Below are 26,010 nucleotides of genomic sequence, written 5' to 3'. Positions count from 1 at the left end.
ACGAGTATGATGCCTATATCATAGTGTCCTTCGTCAACGCCACTCTGGTACTGTCTATTGGGGAAACTGTGGAGGAAGTGACGGACTCTGGTTTTTTGGGCACAACACCCACCTTGTCCTGCTCTTTGCTGGGGGAGGATGCTTTGGTGCAGGTAAGGATCCAGTTACAAATTCCAGTTCTCATGGCTGTTTCAGTGGCCATGATGCCTCTAATGTAAGTCGCACGTAAATTGTTGCCTAAATGGGACCAACAGTATGCAAATTGCTTTTGACCTCACTGCAAAGGATCATCAATGGCTTACTTCCATGTTTTTACAATGTGAAGTTAGACAACTATTTAAGTTATATCTTCTATAGTGTTCCTACGTGGTCGTGCAATGGATGAGTCTTTCTTTAGTTTCTACAAGAGTTAGAGCTTTGCTCCTATGGACTTGTTCTGCACTAAGTCGAAACCCCGTCTTTTGACTTGCAGTTTCACAGTGTATTATATATATTCCATATAGGAATGCAATCCCCTAAAATGTGAATACTTAGGTTGTCATCCTGGTAGTTCATTTACAAATCCGAGCATTTAAGCCAAGAGTACAGCTAAGTCAACAATGTCTAAACTTTCAGGTATACCCAGATGGGATCCGACACATCCGTGCAGACAAGAGAGTGAACGAGTGGAAGACACCTGGCAAGAAGATAATTGTTAAGTGTGCTGTTAACCAGCGACAAGTGGTGATTGCTCTAACAGGAGGAGAGCTGGTCTATTTCGAGATGGACCCTGTAAGTGCAAACTAACAAAGAGATCTGTACCATCCTATTCTCTTTTCTTTTTTATGTGTGTGACTTTTGTCTGGTACGTGAGTTAAGGCTATTCTGGTCCTACAAGATACTATCCACATTCCAGACATTTGCTGATGTGAAATTACATATTGACTGGTCCCAAGTTTTATTCATTTTATTTGCTTATAGCAGCAGTAAATAACTGCTATTTTATATTTCTCATTGCAGTGTTATCAGCCAGCCATGTACATAGGACAGTAAGCGGGGAGGGGCAGATATCATAATTGCTTAATAATACTAGTTAGTCGTTCTGCTGTATGGATGAAGACAGGAAAGACGGACATGTTATCAAGAAATCAACATACTAAAAAAAGCAATGGAAAAAGCGTATTTTTTTTTTTTTTTTTTTTTTTTGTCACAATTGGGTTCGGTCTTGGGAGGTTTGAGTTATGAATGATTGAGGCTGGAATCTCATGGTAGTTCCTGTCCAATGTCAAGGTGTTTGTTGTCTCGCAATGCATTCCTTTGTGCATTAGGGTTAGAAGGGTCACTGAGTTGGTAGCATGTGTAATTGAGCTAGAATCAGGTCATTGGGCATGAAGAGGACACAGGCTTGACAGGGTTAGCTGACAGTGCATTTTACTTCTCAATGCTGCAGAAGTTGTGTAAGATTTATCTTCTTTAGGTTTGGGAAATATATTTTGCTTCTAGGAGCCACCTGTTTGGACTCTTGCCTCTTATTGTGATGCTGTATTAGCCAAGCCTTTTATATACAACCAGTGCTCTTAGTAAACCGGTAAAATGATGGGATGTCATCAGCAGATTATGTAAGCACTTGCTGTAGGAAGCTGGCTCAGTATATGATACATCACAATGAAAAATATTGTGCAGAGTGTCCAGGGATTTCATTACCAGTGGACAGAGGCTTTCTCTACCAATCACAGGGTGCTCTTTTTAAGGGTAGATGTCTTTATGCTAGACATCTGCAAATAAACAGTCAATAAATGAGACAATGTGACTCAAGGAGAGCCACACCAATTTACAAAAATAACAAATATTTATTTATGTGTTTAGGAACCAGAGTCCATACGATCAGGTAAGTACATTTTGAAAGAAAGACTTTCAGGTTTCAAAAGTCGACAATGCATTTTTCAGAAGCGGTAGTGCTGTCCTATAAAGAGAAATACAAGCACTATATTCCGGTATAGTATAGTGACTTATGGGACCAATCTCATTAACTTAAGGTGTGTGTGTGTGTGTATGTTCGATGGCATTTAAAGGTGCAGATACACATGCTGTGCATATATTGCCATCTAGTGTTGGGCTCTGAATGTTACATGTTGTTTTTCTTAGAAGATTTTTTAGGGTCACAGGATTGAGTGACTCCTCTTCTCGGTGATAGTGCGCATGGGCATCGACTCCTTTGTTAGGTTATTTTATTTCCGCTGTCCGGTTCGGACGTGTTCCCTCTCGCTCTGGGATTTTCGGTTCAGAAATTCTCAGAACTTTCTAATGTTTCTCTTACAGTCTGTATTGTTTCGAATGCGGTTTTCCTTCTAAACTCAATCCGAAAGTACCGTCTGGATCAATTGAACACTCTTTCTGGCACCCGCGCCCCCTTCTCAGGCCTCTTCGGGCCTACTGCGTCTTAGGCTCATGGATCATACTCCATTCCGATTCTGTCCTCAGTGCCACGCCAAGTTTTCATACACCGACCAGTACTTGGTGTGTAATCTCTGCCTTTCTCCAGACCATCGAGAGGAAAGCTGCAAGGCGTGTTGGTCTTTTCAATAGAAGAAAACATTGTGTGATCGAAAGGCAAGACGATTGGAGAAGGTGTCAATTCACAGAGCACACCACAACATCCTTGGCAAAGAACAGGCACAAACGGCAGTCTCGATTCCGACTCCGAGCAGGATTCAGAGGAGCACAGCCAGCCTATAGCTATGGCGCAGTACGTGAGTACACCAGCCCCAATCCAAACAAGCAAAACAACATGCAAGGCCTTGGGTGCAATAGTGCTTCTTAGCCATGGTTCCACCCGAAAACAAATGATTGTCGGCCGACCCTTGGTTTGGTGCCGAAAAAGGCCAAGACACTCCCTCAACAGGCTACCACACTTGTTTTGGCATCAAGCCGAAAGATGCAGGCTTCCACCTCTGAACTAAATCGGCATCTCACAACATCAGATCCGGAACAACAGTGCTCTGCTTCGGGGCCGAAACCTCAGATTCCATCTTAGGGGCCGAAAACATCTTCCTATACAGAGGAAACAGGACTTTAGACTCGAATGAAGCATGTGCCCAGAAAACTTAGTGAACAATCCTTTAAAAGCATAAAACATGCTATAGAACATCAAAAGGATGAATTGGACATTCAACCCATTATGGAGGATATGGACAGCAAACAAAAGAGAATTCAGAAAGATCCTGTAAAAATTATTGCTTCTCTGCCTCCACATACTAAAAGGAAATTAGCATTCCAGGAAACTCTGGATACTGCTCCACCACTGGTGAAAATATACAAACAAAAGGAAAAGCTAAAACCTGTTGGGCTATCTTCACCACATTCACCGCAACTTTCCTTTTCACCACAACCTCCTACTCCACCACCAAGGAGCTCTTTATACTACACCATTTTGGGGCTCTCTTCGAAAACCGCAATGTAGAGGATGATTTAAATCCCAAGCTACAGAAGCATCCATGTCCCCCTTAAGACAGGGACAACAGTATTACCCCAGGGGGTCATTCAGGTCCTCTTACAGAGGACAACATTTCAGGGCCAGAGGAAAATTCCCTGCCTCAAACAGTACTTCTGCCTCCTCAAAACAATGACTTCCCATCCATTCCAAAGTAACATACATCGCCTGTGGGTACTCAATTATCCGCAATGGTTATTGCCTAGAACTAATCGCTACTCAGCCAAACATTCCGCCCTGTTCTCACAGGCTCTCTCTAGAACACACTACTCTGCTGAAACAAGAGGTACAATCCCTACTACTAAAGGAGGCAATAGAAATAGTTCCCATCACTCAGCAAGAAACGGGAGTATATTCCCTATACTTCCTCATATCAAAAAAGGATGGTACTCTGACCCATTCTCAATCTCAGGCCTCCAAATCAATATATCCTGTAACAGCATTTTCACATGGTCACTCTACAGGATGTCATTACCTTGCTACAAAAACCTATGTAAATGAGTGGTTAATAAACGCCAGCACCATTCGAAACTGTCAACAGCACATACAATACACAATAGATACCCTAAAAAAATTAGGGTTTACAATCAATTACCAGAAATCTCACCTTTAGCCAGCGCAAATTCAACCTTATCTAGAAGCAATTCTGAACACTCGGCATTAGCCTACCCAAATCCACAACGAATACATGTGTTTCACATTCTCATATCCCAATTGCTGGCCAATCAAACTTACACAGTAAGATTTGTCATGAGGCTATTGGGAATGATGGCATCTTGCATAGTAAATAGTGTCAAATGAATGTCTAAACATGAGACCACTGCAACAGTGTCTCTCGCAACACTGGTCTCGGGCACAGGGTCAACTACAGGATCTAGTGTTGTTGGACCGCCAAACTTACAAATCTCTGCAATGATGGAATCACATCAACTTATCAAAAGGGCAGCCATTTCAGGACCCTGTGTCACAGACCATAATCGCAACAGATGCATCAATGACAGATTGGACAGCTCATCTCAACAATCTTACAATACAAGGGGAATAGGACTCAATCCAGCAAACGTACCACATAAACCACTTGGAATTACTGCCCGTGTTCTTAGCCATCAAAGCATTCCAACCAAAGATCATACACAAAACAGTCTTAATAAGGACAGACAACATGACAACAATGTATTATCTGCAAAAACACTGGGTGTGGGGGACACTCGTCCCAATTGTCCTTTCTAGCACAACCAATGTGGAAATTGCCAGTTCAAAATCACATTCACCTGCTTGCGGAATACATCCCAGGGATACACAACCACCTAGCGGACCTCTTAAGCAGGACGCAGCAACAAATACAGAAATGGGAGGATCACCCACAGGTAATTCAGTATTACTTTCAAATGTGGGGAGCACCAAACATAGACCTTTTCGCAACAAGTGAAAACGCAAAATGCCAAAACTTTGCCCCCAGATACCCACATCCTTAATTCAAGGGCAATGCTCTATGGATCAGTTGGCAGGGATATTTGCTTACGCTTTCCCCCTCTCCCATTAATTCTGTTTTTGGTCAACAAGATGAGTCACACTTCCCTCACTGATACTCGTAGTTCCCATGTGGGCACGTCCACACTGTACACAACACTATTGGATCTGTCAGTAGTACCACATCACAAGCTTCCAAACAGACCAGACCTGTTGACTCAAACAGAGGTCAAATAAGGCATCCCAATTCCACTATGCTCATCCTGACAATTTGGCTGACAGTTTGGCTCCTGAGGTAATAGAATTTGGATACCTACAGCTTCCATCAGAATGTATGGTCATTCTAAAACAAGCACGTAAACTTACAAACAGGCAGCGCTACGCAAATAAATGGAAATGTTTTGTATATTACTGCCAGCCTAAAGATACTGATCCACTTCAGGCATCAGTACCGGATATTTTATGCTATTTCCTTCATTTACAAAAAGCAAATCTTGCATACTCATCTATTAAAATTCATTTAACAGCAATATCGGCCTACCTCCAAATCAGACAACATACCTCTATGTTAGAATTCCTGTCATAAAAGCATTTATGGAAGGGCTTAAGAGTCATTCCACCTACAGTACCACCAGCTCCTGCCTGGAACCTTAACATTGTGCTCACAAGACTTATGGGTTCACCATTTGAGCCCGTGCACTCTTGTGCTATTCAATTTCTCTCATGGAAGGTTGCATTCCTGGTAGCATTTACTTCCGTAAGAAGAGTAAGTGAAATTCAAGCTTTCCCTTTAAAGAACCCCTCTTCCAATTACACAACCACAAAATAGTACTTACGACAAATCCAAAATCCTTACCCAAAGTGGCATCACCATTTCACATGAATCAGTCAGTGAAATTGCCAGTCTTTCCACAGCCGGATTCAGCAGCTGAAAGAGCTCTCCACGCTCTTGATCTCAAAAGAGCTCTAATGTATTATGTAGATAGAACCAAAGACTTCAAAAAATCCAAACAACTTTTTGTCGCTTTCCAACAACCTCATAAGGGTAATCCTATTTTCAAGCAAGGGTTAACTAGATGGATAGTAAAGTGTATTCAAACTTGCTATCTTAAAGCTACAAGGCAACAATTAGTAACCCCTAAAGCACATTCCACTAGAAAGAAAGGTGCTTCAATAGCATTCTTAGGAAATATACCAAGGGCAGACTTGTGTAAAGCAGCCTCATGGGCCACACCACACACATTTACTACATACTACAGTGTAGATGTGTTATCTCGACAACAAGTAAATGTTGGTCAAGCAGTGCTTGGAACACTATTTCAAACTACTTCAACTCCTACAGGCTAACCACTGCTTACTTGGGAGAAGAACTGCTTTTCAGTCTATGCACAGCCTGTGTATCCGCAGCTACACATGCCATTGAATGGAATATTTCACTTACCCAGTGTACATCTGTTCGTGGCATGTACTGCTGCAGATTGTGTGTGTGTATCTATCTATATCTTTTTGATACCAAGCTCACGTGAGTACTTTAGAGTTTTTAAAAGTTGACAGGTCATTTTTCAGATGCGACAATGTTCTACTAAGGAGGAAAAACAAGCACTTAATATAGATATAGTACAGCGACTCACAGGACCAATCTTCTGGACTTGGTAAGTATGGGGCAGGGCTCAAGGCCACACCAACAGATCACCTCGGGTGGCACTGGGGTGGCCGGGTGCAGTTCAGCGCCTGGTGATCGGTTTAAATCTATGGGGATCGGTCCGATCACAAAGTTGCTGCAGGGGAAGACCGAGTCCAGTCTGGGCAAACAACCTGGGGAGGGTGTTCACGTCTTGCGGTGCTCGAGGATGTAGGGACACCAATGGTCCTGTTGTCTTCAGTCGGGGCATCCGGGTGCAGAGGTTGTTTGGACCCTCTGGTGTACCTTCACTGGGGAGTGGTCAGGGTGGAGGGGGGCCCTCAGGCATCAGGCATGGACTGGTGGTCCAGTATGGCTGTACCAACAAGTGGTCTTTAGTCTAACGTGCCTGGGGGATATAAGGGCATCAGTGGTCCTCTTCTCCTTGGTCCGGGTGCAGAGGTCCAATGGACTGTTGGGTCTCCATCACCAGAGGTGTTCAAGGTGAAGGGGGGAGTGTCTGCAGACACAGGCATGGACCGGTCCAGCCGAGCCAGCATGTGGGCTCAGGGTCTCACAAGCCTGGGGGATGTAGGGACACCAGTGGTTTTCTTCTCGGGCCGGTTGCAGAGATGCAGTGGACCATTGTGTCTTCCTCATCAGAGGCAGTGGTGGTGAAGGGTGGGGGGGGTGAGGGGGATGTGGTATGTGCAGCAGGCGCAGTTAGGAAGTCCACAGAGGGAAGCTCGGGGTGGACTTGGTCTCTGTGTAGCCTGGGAACCACACTTGCACTGTTGGCCCACTGCAGCTCGATCTGCGCAGCTCAGGTTCATTGATGCTGATCAACGCCAGATACAGATATTTTGTGGACCTGATTCTCATAGTACTTTCTTTGGATGCCTGCAGATGCAGGGAAGCATCTCCTGTGCTCCAAGGGAGTTCTTGGCGATTTGCGAAGCACTGGCAGCTCTCCCAGTTTCTTGGAGTCTGTACTGACAGGACAGGACAGGTCAGTTGCTTCTTGAGGGTCGGGTGCAGGAGGCAGGCTAGCAGGGTTGGTGCCAAGTCTGTCGCGCTCCTTGGTTCTCGGGTTCAGCAGGCTTCTCGTCCACTCCTTCCTTTGTGTCCAGCAAAGATCTGAAGTCCTTGTGTATCACTGGTTCACTGACATACTCAATTTAGGGGGCGTTAAGGAGATTGAAGGGTAGTAGTCAATGGGCTACTTACCCTTGGTCACTACACCCCCCTAGATGACCACTTCCTGTGGGGAGTGGGCATCACCCTCTCCAGAGTTTTGCAGGTCATCCTGTTGGGACGGGTGTGTAAACACCTCTCCCAGAACAGGCTTTGTTTTCTGAGTACCAGTGAAAAAAGGTTCTCCCCATTGGGGGGAGGGGGGGGTCAGATTCTTGTGCGTTGGTGGCAGACTTGTTAGAACTAGTCAGTGAGATCACCAGCAGTTGATAGGTTTCCAGGAGGCACCTCTAGGTAAGGTGCCCTCTTAGTGCATGTATTAATAAATCCATTTCAGGAATCATTGAGGGTGTATTAACACAAGATGTTTCCTTATCTTCAGTGAAGCTATCATATAGTTTGAGAACTCGTATTGACCTGTGTCCAGCACATGCATTTAAAATGGTTTCCCTGGTCAATTACTATGTCTGAGAATTGACAGACATAACAGGGGCTATCTGCTCGTTCAGATATGCCCTCATATGTAATATAATGCACCCTGCCTTATGGCTGTAAGGCTTGCTAGAGGGGCGACTTACATATATTGCATTCAGTATTAGGGTCGTGGCACACAGGCTCTGTGCCGTGTTGTGTTTTCACTTTTAGCTGCACCAGAACACACAGGCTGCAGTGTCAGTCTGCATGTGCTAGGTTAGGGGTCCCTGAGGGTGGCAGAATACATGCTGCACGAATTGGGGACCCTCTTTGATACCCAGACCTTAGGTACCGGGGTACCATTTACTAGGGACTTACAGGGGGGGCAATATTATTGCCAATTGGGGAGCAATTGCACAATTTTTAGGGAAAGAGGTATGGCACTTGTAGGAAGTTGGCTCTGTATGCACTATTTCAAAGTAAGGAATAGTATGCACAGAGTCCAAGGGTTTCCCTTAGAGGTAAGATAGTGGCAAAAAGAGATAATACTAATGCTCTATTTTGTGGTAGTGTGGTCGAGCAGTAGGCTTATCAAAGGAGTAGTGTTAAGGATTTGTTGTACATACACACAGGCAATAAATGAGGAACACACACTCAGAGACAATTCCAGGCCAATATGTTTTTGTATAGAAAAATATCTTTTCTTAGTTTATTTTAAGAACCACAGGTTCAAATTCTACATGTAATACTTTGCATGAAAGGTATTGCAGGTAAGTACTTTAGGAACTTTGAATAATTACAGTAGCATATATACTTTTCACATAAAACACAAATAGCTGTTTTAAAAGTGGACACTGCAATTTTCACAGTTCCTGGGGGAGGTAAAGTATTGTTAGGTTTTGCAGGTAAGTAAACCACCTACGGGGTTAAGATTGGGGTCCAAGGTAGCCCACCGTTGGGGGTTCAGAGCAACCCCAAAGTTACCACACCAGCAGCTCAGGGCCGGTCCGGTGCAGAGGTCAAAGTGGTGCCCAAAACACATAGGCTTCAATGGAGAAGGGAGTGCCCCGGTTCCAGTCTGCCAGCAGGTAAGTACCCACGTCGGAGGGCAGACCAGGGGGGTTTTGTAGGGCACCGGGGGGGACACAAGTTAGCACAGAAAGTACACCCTCAGCAGCACGGGGGCGGCCAGGTGCAGTGTGCAAACACGCGTCGGGTTTGTAATAGGTTTCAATGGGAGACCAAGGGGTCTCTTCAGCGATGCAGGCAAAGGGGGGGGGGGGCTCCTCGGGGTAGCCACCACGCTGGTCCTGGGGAAAGCGTCGCTGGAGCAGTTTTGTTCCAAAGGCGGGAGACAGGCCGGTAGAGCTGGGGCCAAAGCAGTTGGGGTCTCCGTCTTTTCTGCAGGGTTTTTCAGCTCAGCATTCCTCTTCTTCTTAGGTTGCAGGAATCTGAGTTCCTAGGTTCAGGGGAGCCCTTAAATACTAAATTTAAGGGCGTGTTTAGGTCTGGGGGGTTAGTAGCCAATGGCTACTAGCCCTGAGGGTGGGTACACCCTCTTTGTGCCTCTTCCCAAGGTGAGCGGGTCACATTCCTATCCCAATTGGGGGAATCCTCCATCTGCAAGATGGAGGATTTCTAAAAGTTAGTCACCTCAGCTCAGGACACCTTAGGGGCTGTCCTGACTGGCCAGTGACTCCTCCTTGTTATTCTCATTATTTCCTCCGGCCTTGCCGCCAACAGTGGGGCCGGGCCGGAGGGGGCTGGCAACTCCACTAGCTGGAATGCCCTGTGGTGCTGGAACAAAGGGGGTGAGCCTTTGAGGCTCACCACCAGGTGTTACAGCTCCTGCCTGGGGGAGGTGATAGCATCTCCACCCAGTGCAGGCTTTGTTACTAGCCACAGAGTGACAAAGGCACTCTCCCCATGTGGCCAGCAACATGTCTCTATTGTGGCAGGCTGCTAAAACCAGTCAGCCTACACGGGTAGTTGGTTAAGGTTTCAGGGGGCACCTCTAAGGTGCCCTCTGGGGTGTAGTTTACAATAAAATGTACACTGGCATCAGTGTGCATTTATTGTGCTGAGAAGTTTGATACCAAACTTCCCAGTTTTCAGTGTAGCCATTATGGTGCTGTGGAGTTCGTGGTTGACAGACTCCCAGACCATATACTCTTATGGCTACCCTGCACTTACAATGTCTAAGGTTTTGCTTAGACACTGTAGGGGCACAGTGCTCATGCATTGGTGCCCTGTCGACTTACTCGTTTTGTCCTCACCAGCACGCACAAGCTGGCAAGCAGTGTGTCTGTGCTGAGTGAGGGGTCCCCAGGGTGGCATAAGATATGCTGCAGCCCTTAGAGACCTTCCCTGGCATCAGGGCCCTTGGTACCAGGGGTACCAGTTACAAGGGACAAGGGACTTACCTGGATGCCAGGTTGTGCCAATTGTTGAAACAAAAGTACAGGTTAGGGAAAGAACACTGGTGCTGGGGCCTGGTTAGCAGGCCTCAGCACACTTTCAAATCAAAACATAGCATCAGCAAAGGCAAAAAGTCAGGGGGTAACCATGCCAAGGAGGCATTTCCTTACACAATCCCCCCCCCCCAACGAAAGAGGATGAGACTAACCTTTCCCAAGAGAGTCTTCATTTTCAAAGTGGAAGAACCTGGAAAGGCCATCTGCATTGGCATGGGCAGTCCCAGGTCTATGTTCCACTATAAAGTCCATTCCCTGTAGGGAGATGGACCACCTCAACAGTTTTGGATTTTCACCTTTCATTTGCATCAGCCATCAGAGAGGTCTGTGGTCAGTTTGAACTACAAAGTGAGTACCAAAGAGGTATGGTCTCAGCTTCTTCAGGGACCAAACCACAGCAAAGGCCTCCCTCTCAATGGCACTCCAACGCTGCTCCCTGGGGAGTAACCTCCTGCTAATGAAAGCAACAGGCTGGTCAAGGCCATCTTCATTTGTTTGGGACAAAACTGCCCCTATCCCATGTTCAGAGGCATCTGTCTGCACAATGAACTGCTTGGAGTAATCTGGAGCTTTTAGAACTGGTGCTGTGCACATTGCTTGTTTCAGAGTGTCAAAGGCCTGTTGGCATTCTACAGTCCAGTTTACCTTCTTGGGTATTTTCTTGGAGGTAAGTTCTGTGAAGGCTGTCACTATGGATCCATATCCCAGTCTGGGTTTTTGGAGCTGCCCAGTCCAGAATAGTCTGGATCTTAGGCTGGAGTGGCTGAACTTGGCCTCCACCTACAAGGTGTCCCAAGTAAACCACAGGTTCGATGGCATCTGTCGCTGTAGATACGCATGTTCTGCAATAGCTCGCCATCTGGTGTTGGGCCGGAGTGTTACAAGTTGTTTTTCTTCGAAGAAGTCTTTCGAGTCACGGGACCGAGTGACTCCTCCTTTTGTCTCCATTGCGCATGGGCGTCGACTCCATCTTCGATTGTTTTTTTTCCGCCATCGGGTTCGGACGTGTTCCTGTCGCTCCGAGTTTCGGAACGGAAAAAATAGTTAATTTCGGAAGATTTTCGTCGGTATTGTTGCGTTCGGGATCGGCGTACTTAGATTCCACACCGCATCGAAGATCGAAGAGCTCCGGTGCCCTTCGGGGTAGTTTTTCGATCCTCCGTCGGGGCCTGGTCGGCCCGACCGCGTGCTGAAGAACGCCGATGGAACGGACCCCGTTCCGTTTCTGCCCCAAATGCCACAATAAATACCCCTACACAGACCAACACTTGGTCTGCAACCTGTGCCTGTCACCTGAGCACAGCGAAGACACCTGCGAGGCCTGTCGTGCGTTCCGGTCCCGAAAAACACTCCGAGACCGTCGAGCCAGAAGACTTCAAATGGCGTCCGCACCGACAGCCCAACGGGAGTTCGAGGAACAGGAAGAAGAAGGTACCTTCTCGATCCAAGACTCAGACTCCGAATGATTCGACGATACACAAACCGTGAGTAAGACGTCGAAAACCACACAAAGAAACATTTACAAGGCCCAGGGGACGCCACTGCCACCAGGCCATGGCTCGACCCATAAATTCGGTGACCGACCGTCGGCACCGAAAAAGGTCCAAACAGTGCCGAGATCGTCCGACTCCGTTCGAGACACCGGCACGCAGCCTTCTCGGGACCGAGAAAGTGCTGGAGACAAGCCTCGACACCGAGATGCCGGTGTGGACACGGCTCGACGCCGAGACAGCGGCACCGAAACAGATCGACGCCGAGAGGTTTCGGCCCCGAAAAGGAAAAAAGTCACCTCGGAGCCGAAAAAACACGCAGACAAAGTTTCGATGCCGAAACAAACTGCAAGCGACCCAGCTTCAGGCTCTTATACAGAAGAGCACTCGCTAACCTCCCAAATGCAAAAGCATAGGTTTGAGGAAGAGCTACAAGCAACTGATGTGGACCATACGCAAAAGCGTATCTTCATTCAGCAGGGGACAGGAAAAATAAGCACCCTTCCCCCCATTAGGAGAAAGAGAAGGTTGGAGTTCCAGACGGAACAAGCACCACAACCAAAAGTGGTGAAAAGAGTTACACCACCACCCTCTCCTCCGCCCGTGATTAACGTTTCACCAGCACAAACGCCATCACACTCCCCAGCTCACACCACCATGAGCCAGGGTGACCAAGATCAGGACGCATGGGACCTATACGACGCCCCAGTGTCAGATAACAGCCCGGAGGCATACCCTACAAAACCATCTCCACCAGAGGACAGCACCGCGTACTCTCAGGTGGTGGCTAGAGCAGCACAATTTCACAACGTAAGCCTCCACTCAGAACAGGTCGAGGATGATTTCTTGTTCAACACACTCTCCTCCACCCACAGCTCCTACCAAAGCCTGCCTATGCTCCCTGGTATGCTCCGGCACGCAAAAGACATATTTAAGGAGCCGGTCAAAAGTAGGGCAATCACACCAAGGGTGGAAAAAAAGTATAAGCCGCCTCCTACGGACCCGGTTTTCATCACTACACAGCTGCCACCAGACTCTGTTGTTGTAGGAGCAGCTAGGAAAAGGGCCAACTCTCACACATCTGGAGATGCACCACCCCCAGATAAAGAAAGCCGCAAGTTCGATGCAGCTGGTAAGAGAGTCGCAGCACAAGCTGCAAACCAGTGGCGCATCGCGAACTCCCAGGCACTACTTGCGCGCTATGACAGAGCCCACTGGGACGAGATGCAACATCTCATTGAACATCTGCCCAAGGACTTCCAAAATAGGGCAAAACAAGTGGTTGAGGAGGGACAGACCATCTCCAACAACCAGATACGTTCCTCCATGGACGCTGCAGATACAGCTGCACGGACAATTAATACATCTGTAACTATCAGAAGGCATGCATGGCTCCGAACGTCTGGATTTAAACCAGAGATTCAACAAGCAGTTCTCAATATGCCTTTTAATGAAAAAGAACTGTTCGGTCCAGAAGTGGACACAGCGATTGAGAAACTCAAAAAAGATACGGACACTGCCAAAGCCATGGGCGCACTCTACTCCCCGCAGAGCAGAGGGAATTACAGCACATTCCGTAAAACGCCCTTTCGAGGGGGGTTTCGGGGTCAAAGCACACAAGCCAGCACCTCGCAAGCAACACCGTCCACTTACCAGGGACAGTATAGAGGAGGTTTTCGGGGACAATATAGAGGAGGGAAATTCCCTAGAAATAGAGGGAGATTTCAGAGCCCCAAAACCCCTACTACTAAACAATGACTCACATGTCACTCACCCCCTCCACACAACACCAGTGGGGGGAAGAATAGGTCATTATTACAAAGCATGGGAGGAAATCACTACAGACACTTGGGTTCTAGCAATTATCCAACATGGTTATTGCATAGAATTTCTACAATTCCCTCCAAACATACCACCAAAAGCACAAAATTTAACAACACACCATTCCAATCTCCTGGAGATAGAAGTGCAGGCACTATTGCAAAAGAATGCAATCGAATTAGTGCCAAACACACAAATAAACACAGGAGTTTACTCACTGTACTTTCTGATACCAAAGAAGGACAAAACGCTGAGACCAATCCTAGACCTCAGAGTAGTGAACACTTTCATCAAATCAGACCACTTCCACATGGTCACACTACAAGAAGTATTGCCATTGCTAAAACTGCACGACTACATGGCAACTTTAGACCTCAAGGATGCTTATTTCCATATACCAATACACCCATCGCACAGGAAATACCTAAGGTTTGTATTCAAAGGAATACATTACCAATTCAAGGTACTGCCTTTCGGATTAACAACCGCACCAAGAGTCTTTACCAAATGTCTAGCAGTAGTCGCAGCACACATAAGAAGGCAGCAAATACATGTGTTCCCATATCTAGACGACTGGCTAATCAAGGCCCATTCGTTAATAGAGTGCTCAAATCACACAAATCATATCATACAAACCCTCTTCAAACTAGGGTTCACCGTCAATTTCACAAAATCCAAAATTCTGCCACGCAAGGTACAACAATACCTGGGAGCCATAATAGACACATCAAAAGGAGTAGCCACTCCAAGTCCACAAAGAATTCAAAATTTCAACACCATCATACAACGCATGTATCCAACACAAAAGATACAGGCAAAGATGGTATTACAACTCCTAGGCATGATGTCATCATGCATAGCCATTGTCCCAAACGCAAGACTGCACATGAGGCCCTTACAACAATGCCTAGCATCACAGTGGTCTCAAGCACAGGGTCACCTTCTAGATCTGGTGTTAATAGACCGCCAAACTTACCTCTCGCTTCTGTGGTGGAACAACATAAATTTAAACAAGGGGCGGCCTTTCCAAGACCCAGTGCCACAATACGTAATAACAGATGCTTCCATGACAGGGTGGGGAGCACACCTCGATCAACACAGCATACAAGGACAATGGAACGTACATCAAACAAAACTGCATATCAATCACCTAGAACTTCTAGCAGTTTTTCAAGCACTAAAAGCTTTCCAACCAATAATAGTTCACAAATACATTCTCGTCAAAACAGACAACATGACAACAATGTATTATCTAAACAAGCAGGGAGGGACGCACTCCACGCAGTTAAGCCTGCTAGCACAAAAAATTTGGCATTGGGCAATTCACAACCAAATTCGCCTAATTGCACAGTTTATACCAGGGATACAAAATCAACTCGCAGACAATCTCTCTCGAGATCACCAACAGGTCCACGAATGGGAAATTCACCCCCAAATACTGAACACTTATTTCAAACTCTGGGGAACACCTCAGATAGACTTGTTTGCGACAAGGGAGAACGCAAAATGCCAAAACTTCGCATCCAGATACCCACACAAACAATCCCAAGGCAATGCCCTATGGATGAACTGGTCAGGGATATTTGCTTACGCTTTTCCTCCTCTCCCTCTCCTTCCTTACCTGGTAAACAAACTCAGTCAAAGCAAACTCAAACTCATATTGATAGCACCAACTTGGGCAAGGCAACCCTGGTACACAACGCTGCTAGACCTATCAGTGGTACCCTGCATCAAATTGTCCAACAGGCCAGATCTGTTGACACAGCACAACCAAAAGATCAGACACCCAGATCCAGCATTGCTGAATCTAGCAATCTGGCTCCTGAAATCCTAGAATTCGGGCACTTACAACTTACCCAAGAATGTATGGAAGTCATAAAACAAGCAAGAAGGCCATCCACCAGGCACTGCTATGCAAGTAAATGGAAGAGGTTTGTTTGCTACTGCCATATTAATCAAATACAACCATTACACACAACTCCAGAACATGTAGTGGGTTACTTGCTTCACTTACAAAAATCTAACCTAGCTTTCTCTTCCATTAAGATTCACCTTGCAGCAATATCTGCATACCTGCAGACTACCTATTCAACTTCCCTATATAAAATACCAGTCATTAAAGCATTCATGGAGGGCCTTAGGAGAATTATACCACCAAGAACACTACCTGTTCCTTCATGGAACCTAAATGTTGTCCTAACTAGACTTATGGGTCCACCTTTTGAACCCATGCACTCCTGCGACATACAGTTCCTAACCTGGAAGGTGGCATTTCTCATCGCCATTACTTCCCTGAGAAGAGTAAGCGAGATTCAGGCGTTTACTATACAGGAACCTTTTATACAACTACACAAAAATAAAGTCGTCCTAAGGACCAATCCTAAATTTTTGCCAAAGGTTATTTCACCGTTCCATCTAAATCAAACAGTGGAACTTCCAGTGTTCTTTCCACAGCCAGATACCGTAGCTGAAAGGGCACTACATACATTAGATGTCAAAAGAGCATTGATGTATTACATTGACAGAACAAAGAACATCAGAAAGACTAAACAACTCTTTATTGCATTTCAAAAACCTCATGCAGGAAACCCAATTTCAAAACAAGGTATAGCCAGATGGATAGTTAAATGCATCCAAATCTGCTACCTTAAAGCTAAACGACAGCTGCCCATTACACCAAGGGCACACTCAACCAGAAAGAAAGGTGCTACCATGGCCTTTCTAGGAAACATCCCAATGCAAGAAATATGTAAGGCAGCCACATGGTCTACGCCTCACACATTCACCAAGCACTACTGTGTAGACGTGTTATCCGCACAACAAGCCACAGTAGGTCAAGCTGTATTAAGGACATTATTTCAGACTACTTCCACTCCTACAGGCTGATCCACCGCTTTTGGGGAAATAACTGCTTACTAGTCTATGCAGAACATGCGTATCTACAGCGACAGATGCCATCGAACTGAAAATGTCACTTACCCAGTGTACATCTGTTCGTGGCATCAGTCGCAGTAGATTCGCATGTGCCCACCCGCCTCCCCGGGAGCCTGTAGCAGTTTGGAAGTTACCTTCAATTATTTATATATGTATCATCTCAACCTTAAATAGGTGCATACTTAGTCACTCCATTGCATGGGCACTATTACTACAATTCAACTCCTACCTCACCCTCTGCGGGGAAAAACAATCGAAGATGGAGTCGACGCCCATGCGCAATGGAGACAAAAGGAGGAGTCACTCGGTCCCGTGACTCGAAAGACTTCTTCGAAGAAAAACAACTTGTAACACTCCGGCCCAACACCAGATGGCGAGCTATTGCAGAACATGCGAATCTACTGCGACTGATGCCACGAACAGATGTACACTGGGTAAGTGACATTTTCATTCCCTGCCCTATCTGGCATTTGGATGCCTTGATAGAGAGGCCTGCTGATAGCAGAGCCTTCAAAACCTTCTTCAGGTGGACCAGGTGATCCTGCCAGCTGGAGCTAAAGTCAGCAATATCATCAAGATAAGCTGCACTAAAGGACTCCAAACCAGCAAGGACTTGATTCACCAACCTTTGGAAGGTGGCAGGGGCATTCTTTAAACCAAAGGGCATAACAGTAAACTGATAATGCCCGTCAGGTGTGGAGAATGCTGTCTTCTTTTGCTCCAGGTGCCAATTTGATTTGCCAGTACCCTGCTGTTAAGTCAAAGGTTCTTAAGAATTTGGCAGCACCTAATTTATCTATCAGTTCATCAGCCCTAGGAATGGGATGGGCATCTGTCTTGGTGACAGAATTAAGTCCTCTGTAGTCCACACAAAACCTCATCTCTCTCTTTCCATCTTTGGTGTGAGGTTTGGGGACTAAGACCAGTGGGCTGGCCCAGGGGCTGTCGGAGTGCTCAATGACTCCCAATTCCAGCATCTTGTGGACTTCCACCTTGATGCTTTCCTTAACTTGGTCAGACTGTCTGAAGATTTTGTTTTTGACAGGCATGCTGGCTCCTGTGTCCACATCATGGGTACACAGGTGTGTCTGACCAGGGGTTAGGGAAAAGAGCTCCGCAAACTGTTGCAGGACCTTCCTGCAGTCAGATTGCTGTTGGCCAGAGAGGGTGTCTGAATAGATCACTCCATCTACTGAACCATCTTTAGGGTTTGATGAGAGGAGATCAGGGAGAGGTTCACTCTCAGCTTCCTGGTCCTCATCTGTCACCATCAACAGATTCACATCAGCCCTATCATGGAAGAGCTTTAGGTGGTTCACACGGATCACCCTCTTGGGGCTCCTGCTAGTGCCTAGGTCCACCAGGTAGGTGACCTGACTCTTCTCTGGCACTGGGTAAGGGCCACTCCATCTGTCCTGAAGTGCCCTGGGAGCCACAGGCTCCAAAACCCAGACTTTCTGCCCTGGTTGAAATTCAACCATTGCAGCCTTTTGGTCATACCAAAACTTCTGGAGCTGTTCCTTTTCCATGTACTCTGCCATCCTTGAACGAAGGCCAAGTACATAGTCCACTATGTCTTGTTTAGGCTCATGAAGAGGTCTCTCCCAGCCTTCTTTCACAAGAGCTAGTGGTCCCCTTACAGGGTGGCCAAACAGAAGTTCAAAGGATGAGAACCCTACTCCCTTCTGAGGCACCTCTCTGTAAGCGAAAAGCAGACATGGCAAGAGGACATCCCATCTCCTTTTGAGTTTTTCTGGGAGCCCCATGATCATGCCTTTTAATGTCTTGTTGAAAATCTCAACAAGGCCATTAGTTTGTGGATGATAGGGTGTAGTGAATTTATAAGTCACTCCACACTCATTCCACATGTGTTTCAGGTATTCTGACATGAAGTTGGTACCTCTGTCAGACACCACCTCCTTAGGGAAGCCCACTCTGGTAAAGATACCAATGAGGGCCTTGGCTACTGCAGGGGCAGTAGTCGACCTAAGGGGAATAGCTTTAGGGTATCTAGTAGCATGATCCACTACTACTAGTATGTACATATTCCCTGAGGCTGTGGGAGGTTCAAGTGGACCCACTATGTCCACACCCACTCTTTCAAAGGGGACCCCCACCACTGGAAGTGGAATGAGGGGAGCCTTTGGATGTCCACCTGTCTTACCACTGGCTTGACAGGTGGTACAGGAGACACAAAACTCCTTAACTTTCTGGGACATGTTGGGCCAGTAGAAGTGGTTGACTAGTCTCTCCCACGTCTTGGTTTGTCCCAAATGCCCAGCAAGAGGAATATCATGGGCTAAGGTCAGTATGAACTCTCTGAACTCCTGAGGCACTACCACTCTCCTAGTGGCACCAGGTTTGGGATCTCTTGCCTCAGTGTACAGGAGTCCATCTTCCCAATAGACCCTATGTGTTCCAGTTTTCTTGCCATTGGACTCTTCAGCAGCTTGCTGCCTAAGGCCTTCAAGAGAGGGACAGGTTTCTTGCCCCTTACACAACTGCTCCCTTGAGGATCCCCCTGGGCCTAAGAGCTCAACCTGATAAGGTTCTAACTCCATAGGCTCAGTTCCCTCAGAGGGCAGAACTTCTTCCTGAGAAGAGAGGTTCTCTTTTTGTTGTTGTGTTGCAGCTGGTTTCCCAGTTGTCTTTCCTTTTCTCTTGGTAGGCTGGGCCCTTTTTCCAGATTCCAGCTCTACTTTTTCACCCTGAGCCTTGCACTGTGCCCTTGTCTTGACACACACCAGTTCAGGGATACCCAGCATGGCTGCATTGGTTTTCAGTTCTACCTCAGCCCATGCTGAGGACTCCAGGTCATTTCCAAGCAAACAGTCTACTGGGATATTTGAGGAGACCACCACCTGTTTCAGGCCATTGACCCCTCCCCACTCTAAAGTTACCATAGCCATGGGATGTACTTTAGGTTTGATTGTCAGCATTGGTGACTGGATAAGTTTGTCCAGCCAGGTATTGACCAGGGGAAACCAGTTTCTCTGTCACCATGGTGACACTGGCACCTGTATCCCTGAGGCGTTCTACACTTGTCCCATTAATTAAGAGCTGCTGCCTGTATTTTTGCATGTTAGGAGGCCAGGCAGCCAGTGTGGCTAAATCCACCCCACCCTCAGAGACTAATGTAGCTTCAGTGTGACACCTGATTTGCTCTGGGCACACTGTTGATCCCACTTGGAGACTAGCCATTCCAGTGTTAGCTGGAGTGGAGTTAGAAGTGGTACTTTTCTTGGGACAGGCCTTGTCTCCAGTTTGGTGTCCAGGCTGATTACAGCTACGACACCAGGCCTTTTTGGGATAAAAGTTTTTACCCTTGTACCCAAAATTGTTTTGTGAAGAGGCTCTGGGCTCACCCTCCTGTGCAGGTTTTTGGGGGCCTGAAGAAGACTCTTTACTATTTTTGTTTTTGGATGTCTCAACACCTTTCCCCTGGGGAGGCTTTGTGAGCCCTTTCTTTTGGTCACCCCCTGCGGAAGTCTTGGTCACCCTAGTCTTGACCCAATGGTCCGCCTTCTTTCCCAATTCTTGGGGAGAAATTGGTCCTAGGTCTACCAGATGCTGATGCAGTTTATCATTTGAACAATTACTTAATAGGTGTTCTTTCACAAATAAATTGTACAGCCCATCTGTAAAGAAATGGCTCCCTGTTGCAGTTACCCCCCACTTTTTGCCTGATACTGATGCTGACTTGACTGAGAAGTGTGCTGGGACCCTGCTAACCAGGCCCCAGCACCAGTGTTCTTTCACCTAAAATGTACCATTGTCTCCACAATTGGCACAACCCTGGCACCCAGGTAAGTCCCTTGTAACTGGCACCAAGGGCCCTGATGCCAGGGAAGGTCTTGAAGGGCTGCAGCATGTCTTATGCCACCCTAGAGACCCCTCACTCAGCACAGACACACTGCTTGCCAGCTTGTGTGTGCTGGTGGGGAGAAAATGACTAAGTCGACATGGCACTCCCCTCAGGGTGCCATGCCAACCTCACAGTGCCTGTGGCATAGGTAAGTCTCCCCTCTAGCAGACCTTACAGCCCTAAGGCAGGGTGCACTATACCTCAGGTGAGGGCATATGTGCATGAGCACTATGCCCCTACAGTGTCTAAGCAAAACCTTAGACGTAAGTGCAGGGTAGCCATAAGAGTATATGGTCTGGGAGTCTGTCAAAAACGAACTCAACAGCTCCATAATGGCTACACTGAATACTGGGAAGTTTAGTATCAAACTTCTCAGAATAATAAACCCACACTGATGCCAGTGTTGGATTTATTTAAAAATGCACACAGAGGGCATCTTAGAGATGCCCCCTGTATTTTACCCAATTGTTCAGTGCAGGACTGACTGGTCTCTGCCAGCCTGCTGCTGAGAGGAGTTTCTGACCCCATGCGGTGAGAGCCTTTGTGCTCTCTGAGGACAGAAACAAAGCTTGCTCTGGGTGGAGGTGCTTCACACCTCCCCCTGCAGGAACTGTAACACCTAGCAGTGAGCTTCAAAGGCTCAAGCTTCGTGTTACAATGCCCCAGGGCACTCCAGCTAGTGGAGATGCCCGCCCCCTGGACACAGCCCCCACTTTTGGCGGCAAGTCCAGGAGAGATAATGAGAAAAACAAGGAGTTGTCACTGGCCAGTCAGGACAGCCCCTAAGGTGTCCTGAGCTGAGGTGACTCTGACTTTTAGAAATCCTCCATCTTGTAGAAAGAGGATTCCCCCAATAGGAATAGGGATGTGCCCCCCTCCCCTCAGGGAGGAGGCACAAAGAGGGTGTACCCACCCTCAAGGACAGTAGCCATTGGCTACTGCCCTCCCAGACCTAAACACACCCCTAAATTCAGTATTTAGGGGCACCCCAGAACCTAGGAACTAAGATTCCTGCAACTTACCGAAGAAGACTGCTGAGCTGAAAACCCCTGCAGAAGAAGAAAGAAGACACCAACTGCTTTGGCCCCAGTCCTACCGGCCTGTCTCCTGCCTTCCAAAGAAACCTGCTCCAGCGACGCTTTCTCCAGGACCAGCGACCTCTGAATCCTCAGAGGACTGCCCTGCTTCCAAGAGACCAAGAAACTCCAGAGAACAGCGGCCCTGTTCAACAAAGACTGCAACTTTGTATCCAGAGGAGCAGATTTAAAGACCCCTGCAATCCCCGCAAGAAGCGTGAGACTTGCAACACTGCACCCAGCGACCCCGACTCGACTGGTGGAGAAACACCTCAGGGAGGACCCTCCGGCGACTCCGAGACTGTGAGTAACCAAAGTTGCCCCTCCTGAGCCCCCACAGCGACGCCTGCAGAGGGAATCCCGAGGCTCCACCTGACCCTGCGACTGCCTGACTCTAAAATCCCGACGGCTGGAAAAGACCCTGCACCCGCAGCCCCCAGCACCTGAAGGATCGGAACTTCAGTTCAGGAGTGACCCCCAGGAGGCCCTCTCCCTTGCCCAGGTGGTGGCTACCCCGAGGAGCCCCCCATTCCCCCCTCCCCCCTGCCTGCCTGCACCGCTGAAGAGACCCCTTGGTCTCCCATTGAAATCCATTGGAAACCCGACGTGTGTTTGCACACTGCACCCGGCCGCCCCAGTGCCGCTGAGGGTGTACTTTTTGTGTGAGCTTGTGTCCCCCCCGGTGCCCTACAAAATCCCCCTGGTCTGCCCTCCGAAGACGCGGGTACTTACCTGCTGGCAGACTGGAACCGGGGCACCCCCTTCTCTCCATTGAAGCCTATGCGTTTTGGGCACCACTTTGAACTCTGCACCTGACCGGCCCTGAGCTGCTGGTGTGGTGACTTTGGGGTTGCTCTGAACCCCCAACGGTGGGCTACCTTGGACCCCAGTTTGAACCCCGTAGGTGGTTTACTTACCTGCAAGAACTAACAATACTTTACCTCCCCCAGGAACTGTGAAAATTGCACTGTGTCCACTTTTAAAACAGCTAAATGTGTTTTACGTAAAAAGTATATATGCTATTGTAATTATTCAAAGTTCCTAGAGTACTTACCTGCAATACCTTTCAAATGAGATATTACATGTAGAATTTGAACCTGTGGTTCTTAAAATAAACTAAGAAAAGATATTTTTCTATAACAAAAACCTATTGGCCTGGAATTGTTTCTGAGTGTGTGTTCCTCATTTATTGCCTGTGTGTATGTACAACAAATGCTTAACACTACTCCTTTGATAAGCCTACTGCTCGACCACACTACCACAAAATAGAGCATTAGTATTATCTCTTTTTGCCACTATCTTACCTCTAAGGGGAACCCTTGGACTCTGTGCATACTATTCCTTACTTTGAAATAGTGCATACAGAGCTAACTTCCTACACCATCATAATCATTTACACCACTGCCTTGAATCCAACCATCCAGTGTTTTCACTGAGTAGTCCACAAAATCAACCCAGGTCTGGCTCGAGGTTTTTTGAGCCCCCCTGAATCTAATTCTATACTCCTCAGTGGAGAATCCAAAGCCCTCAATCAGGGTTCCCTTCATGAGGTCATAAGATTCTGCATCTTTTCCAGAGAGTGTGAGGAGTCTATCCCTGCACTTTCCAGTGAACATTTCCCAAAGGAGAGCACCCCAGTGAGATTTGCTTACTTTTCTGGTTACACAAGCCCTCTCAAAAGCTGTGAACCATTTGGTGATGTCATCACCATCTTCATATTTAGTTACAATCCCTTTAGGGATTTCCAACATGTCAGGAGAATCTCTGACCCTATTTATGTTGCTGCCACCATTGATGGGACCTAGGCCCATCTCTTGTCTTTCCCTTTCTATGGCTAGGATCTGTCTTTCCAAAGCCAATCTTTTGGCCATCCTGGCTAACTGGATGTCCTCTTCACTGAGGCTATCCTCAGTGATTTCAGAGGTGCTGGCCCCTCCTGTGAGGGAAGCAGCATCTCTGACTATCACAGTTGGAATCGGGGATTGAGGGTCCCTGGGTTCCCTAGTTAGGACTGGAATGTGGTAATTCTCCTCCATGTCACGAACATCATCCTCTGGGTTGGCATCCTCAGAGGGGTTGGCTTTTTCAAACTCTGCCAAAAGCTCCTGGAGCTGTTGTTTGGAGGGTCTTAAGCCAATTGTGATTTTCTTTATTTTGCAGAGTGACCTTAGCTCCCTCATCTTAAGATGGAGGTAAGGTGTGAGGTCGAGTTCCTCCACATTCACATCTGCACCAGGCATTATGTTTCTAAAAGTTGGAATACTTTTTAAGAATCTAAAACTAGTTCTAGAATCTAATTCAAACTTTCACAAAACTTTTAAACTCTAAAAGAAATGCTAACAGGGACTAACACAAGGCCCTAGCAGGACTTTTAAGAATTTAGAACAATAGCTCAAATTGCAAAAATCAATTTCTAATGACAATTTTTGGAATTTGTCGTGTGATCAGGTATTGGCTGAGTAGTCCAGCAAATGCAAAGTCTTGTACCCCACCGCTGATCCACCAATGTAGGAAGTTGGCTCTGTATGCACTATTTCAAAGTAAGGAATAGTATGCACAGAGTCCAAGGGTTCCCCTTAGAGGTAAGATAGTGGCAAAAAGAGATAATACTAATGCTCTATTTTGTGGTAGTGTGGTCGAGCAGTAGGCTTATCAAAGGAGTAGTGTTAAGCATTTGTTGTACATACACACAGGCAATAAATGAGGAACACACACTCAGAGTCAATTCCAGGCCAATAGGTTTTTGTATAGAAAAATATATGTTCGATGGCATCTGTCGCTGTAGATACGCATGTTCTGCAATAGCTCGCCATCTGGTGTTGGGCCGGAGTGTTACAAGTTGTTTTTCTTCGAAGAAGTCTTTCGAGTCACGGGACCGAGTGACTCCTCCTTTTGTCTCCATTGCGCATGGGCGTCGACTCCATCTTCGATTGTTTTTTTTCCGCCATCGGGTTCGGACGTGTTCCTGTCGCTCCGAGTTTCGGAACGGAAAGATAGCTAATTTCGGAAGATGTTCGTCGGTATTTTTGCGTTCGGGATCGGCGTACTTAGGTTCCACACCGCATCGAAGATCGAAGAGCTCCGGTGCCCTTCGGGGTAGTTTTTCGATCCCCCGTCGGGGCCTGGTCGGCCCGACCGCGTGCTGAAGAACGCCGATGGAACGGACCCCGTTCCGTTTCTGCCCCAAATGCCACAATAAATACCCCTACACAGACCAACACTTGGTCTGCAACCTGTGCCTGTCACCTGAGCACAGCGAAGACACCTGCGAGGCCTGTCGTGCGTTCCGGTCCCGAAAAACACTCCGAGACCGTCGAGCCAGAAGACTTCAGATGGCGTCCGCACCGACAGCCCAACGGGAGTTCGAGGAAGAGGAAGGTACCTTTTCGATCCAAGACTCAGACTCCGAAGGATTCGACGATACACAAACCGTGAGTAAGACGTCGAAAACCACACAGAGAAACATTTACAAGGCCCAGGGGACGCCACTGCCATCCGGCCATGGCTCCACCCATAAATTCGGTGACCGACCGTCGGCACCGAAAAAGGCCCTAGCAGTGCCGAGATCGTCCGACTCCGGTCGAGACACCGGCACGCAGCCTTCTCGGGACCGAGAAAGTGCTGGAGACAAGCCTCGACACCGAGATGCCGGTGTCGACACGGCTCGACGCCGAGACAGCGGCACCGAAACAGATCGACGCCGAGAAGTTTCGGCCCCGAAAAAGAAAAAAGTCACCTCGGAGCCGAAAAAACACGCAGACAGGGTTTCGATGCCGAAACGAACTGCAAGCGACCCAGCTTCAGGCTCTTATACAGAAGAGCACTCGCTAACCTCCCAAATGCAGAAGCATAGGTTTGAGGAAGAGCTACAAACAACTGATGTGGACCATACGCAAAAGCGTATCTTCATACAGCAGGGGACAGGAAAAATAAGCACCCTTCCCCCCATTAGGAGAAAGAGAAGGTTGGAGTTCCAGACTGAACAGACACCACAACCAAAAGTGGTGAAAAGAGTTACCCCACCACCCTCTCCTCCGCCCGTGATTAACGTCTCACCAGCACACACTCCATCACACTCCCCAGCTCACACCACCATGAGCCAGGGTGACCAAGATCAGGACGCATGGGACCTATACGACGCCCCAGTGTCAGATAACAGTCCGGAGGCATACCCTACGAAGC

The 26,010-nt window shown here is 47.4% G+C and overlaps 1 protein-coding gene across 5 annotated transcripts in view; it reads left to right on the top strand.

Moving 5' to 3' along the window:
• The window catches only part of SF3B3 (splicing factor 3b subunit 3), a 342,606-nt gene that overhangs the window by 118,512 nt on the left and 198,084 nt on the right, over positions 1-26,010 (top strand). For all 5 annotated transcript variants that reach the window (XM_069217510.1, XM_069217514.1, XM_069217511.1 and 2 more), the window contains 2 exons: positions 1-152; positions 616-771. In XM_069217510.1, the coding sequence (XP_069073611.1) occupies positions 1-152; positions 616-771 (308 nt within the window). The remainder of the gene's footprint in view (positions 153-615; positions 772-26,010) is intronic.

Source organism: Pleurodeles waltl, chromosome 12 (genome assembly GCF_031143425.1).
Source record: "Pleurodeles waltl isolate 20211129_DDA chromosome 12, aPleWal1.hap1.20221129, whole genome shotgun sequence".
NCBI lineage: Eukaryota > Metazoa > Chordata > Amphibia > Caudata > Salamandridae > Pleurodeles > Pleurodeles waltl.
This window is presented reverse-complemented; position numbering and strand designations above follow the sequence as displayed.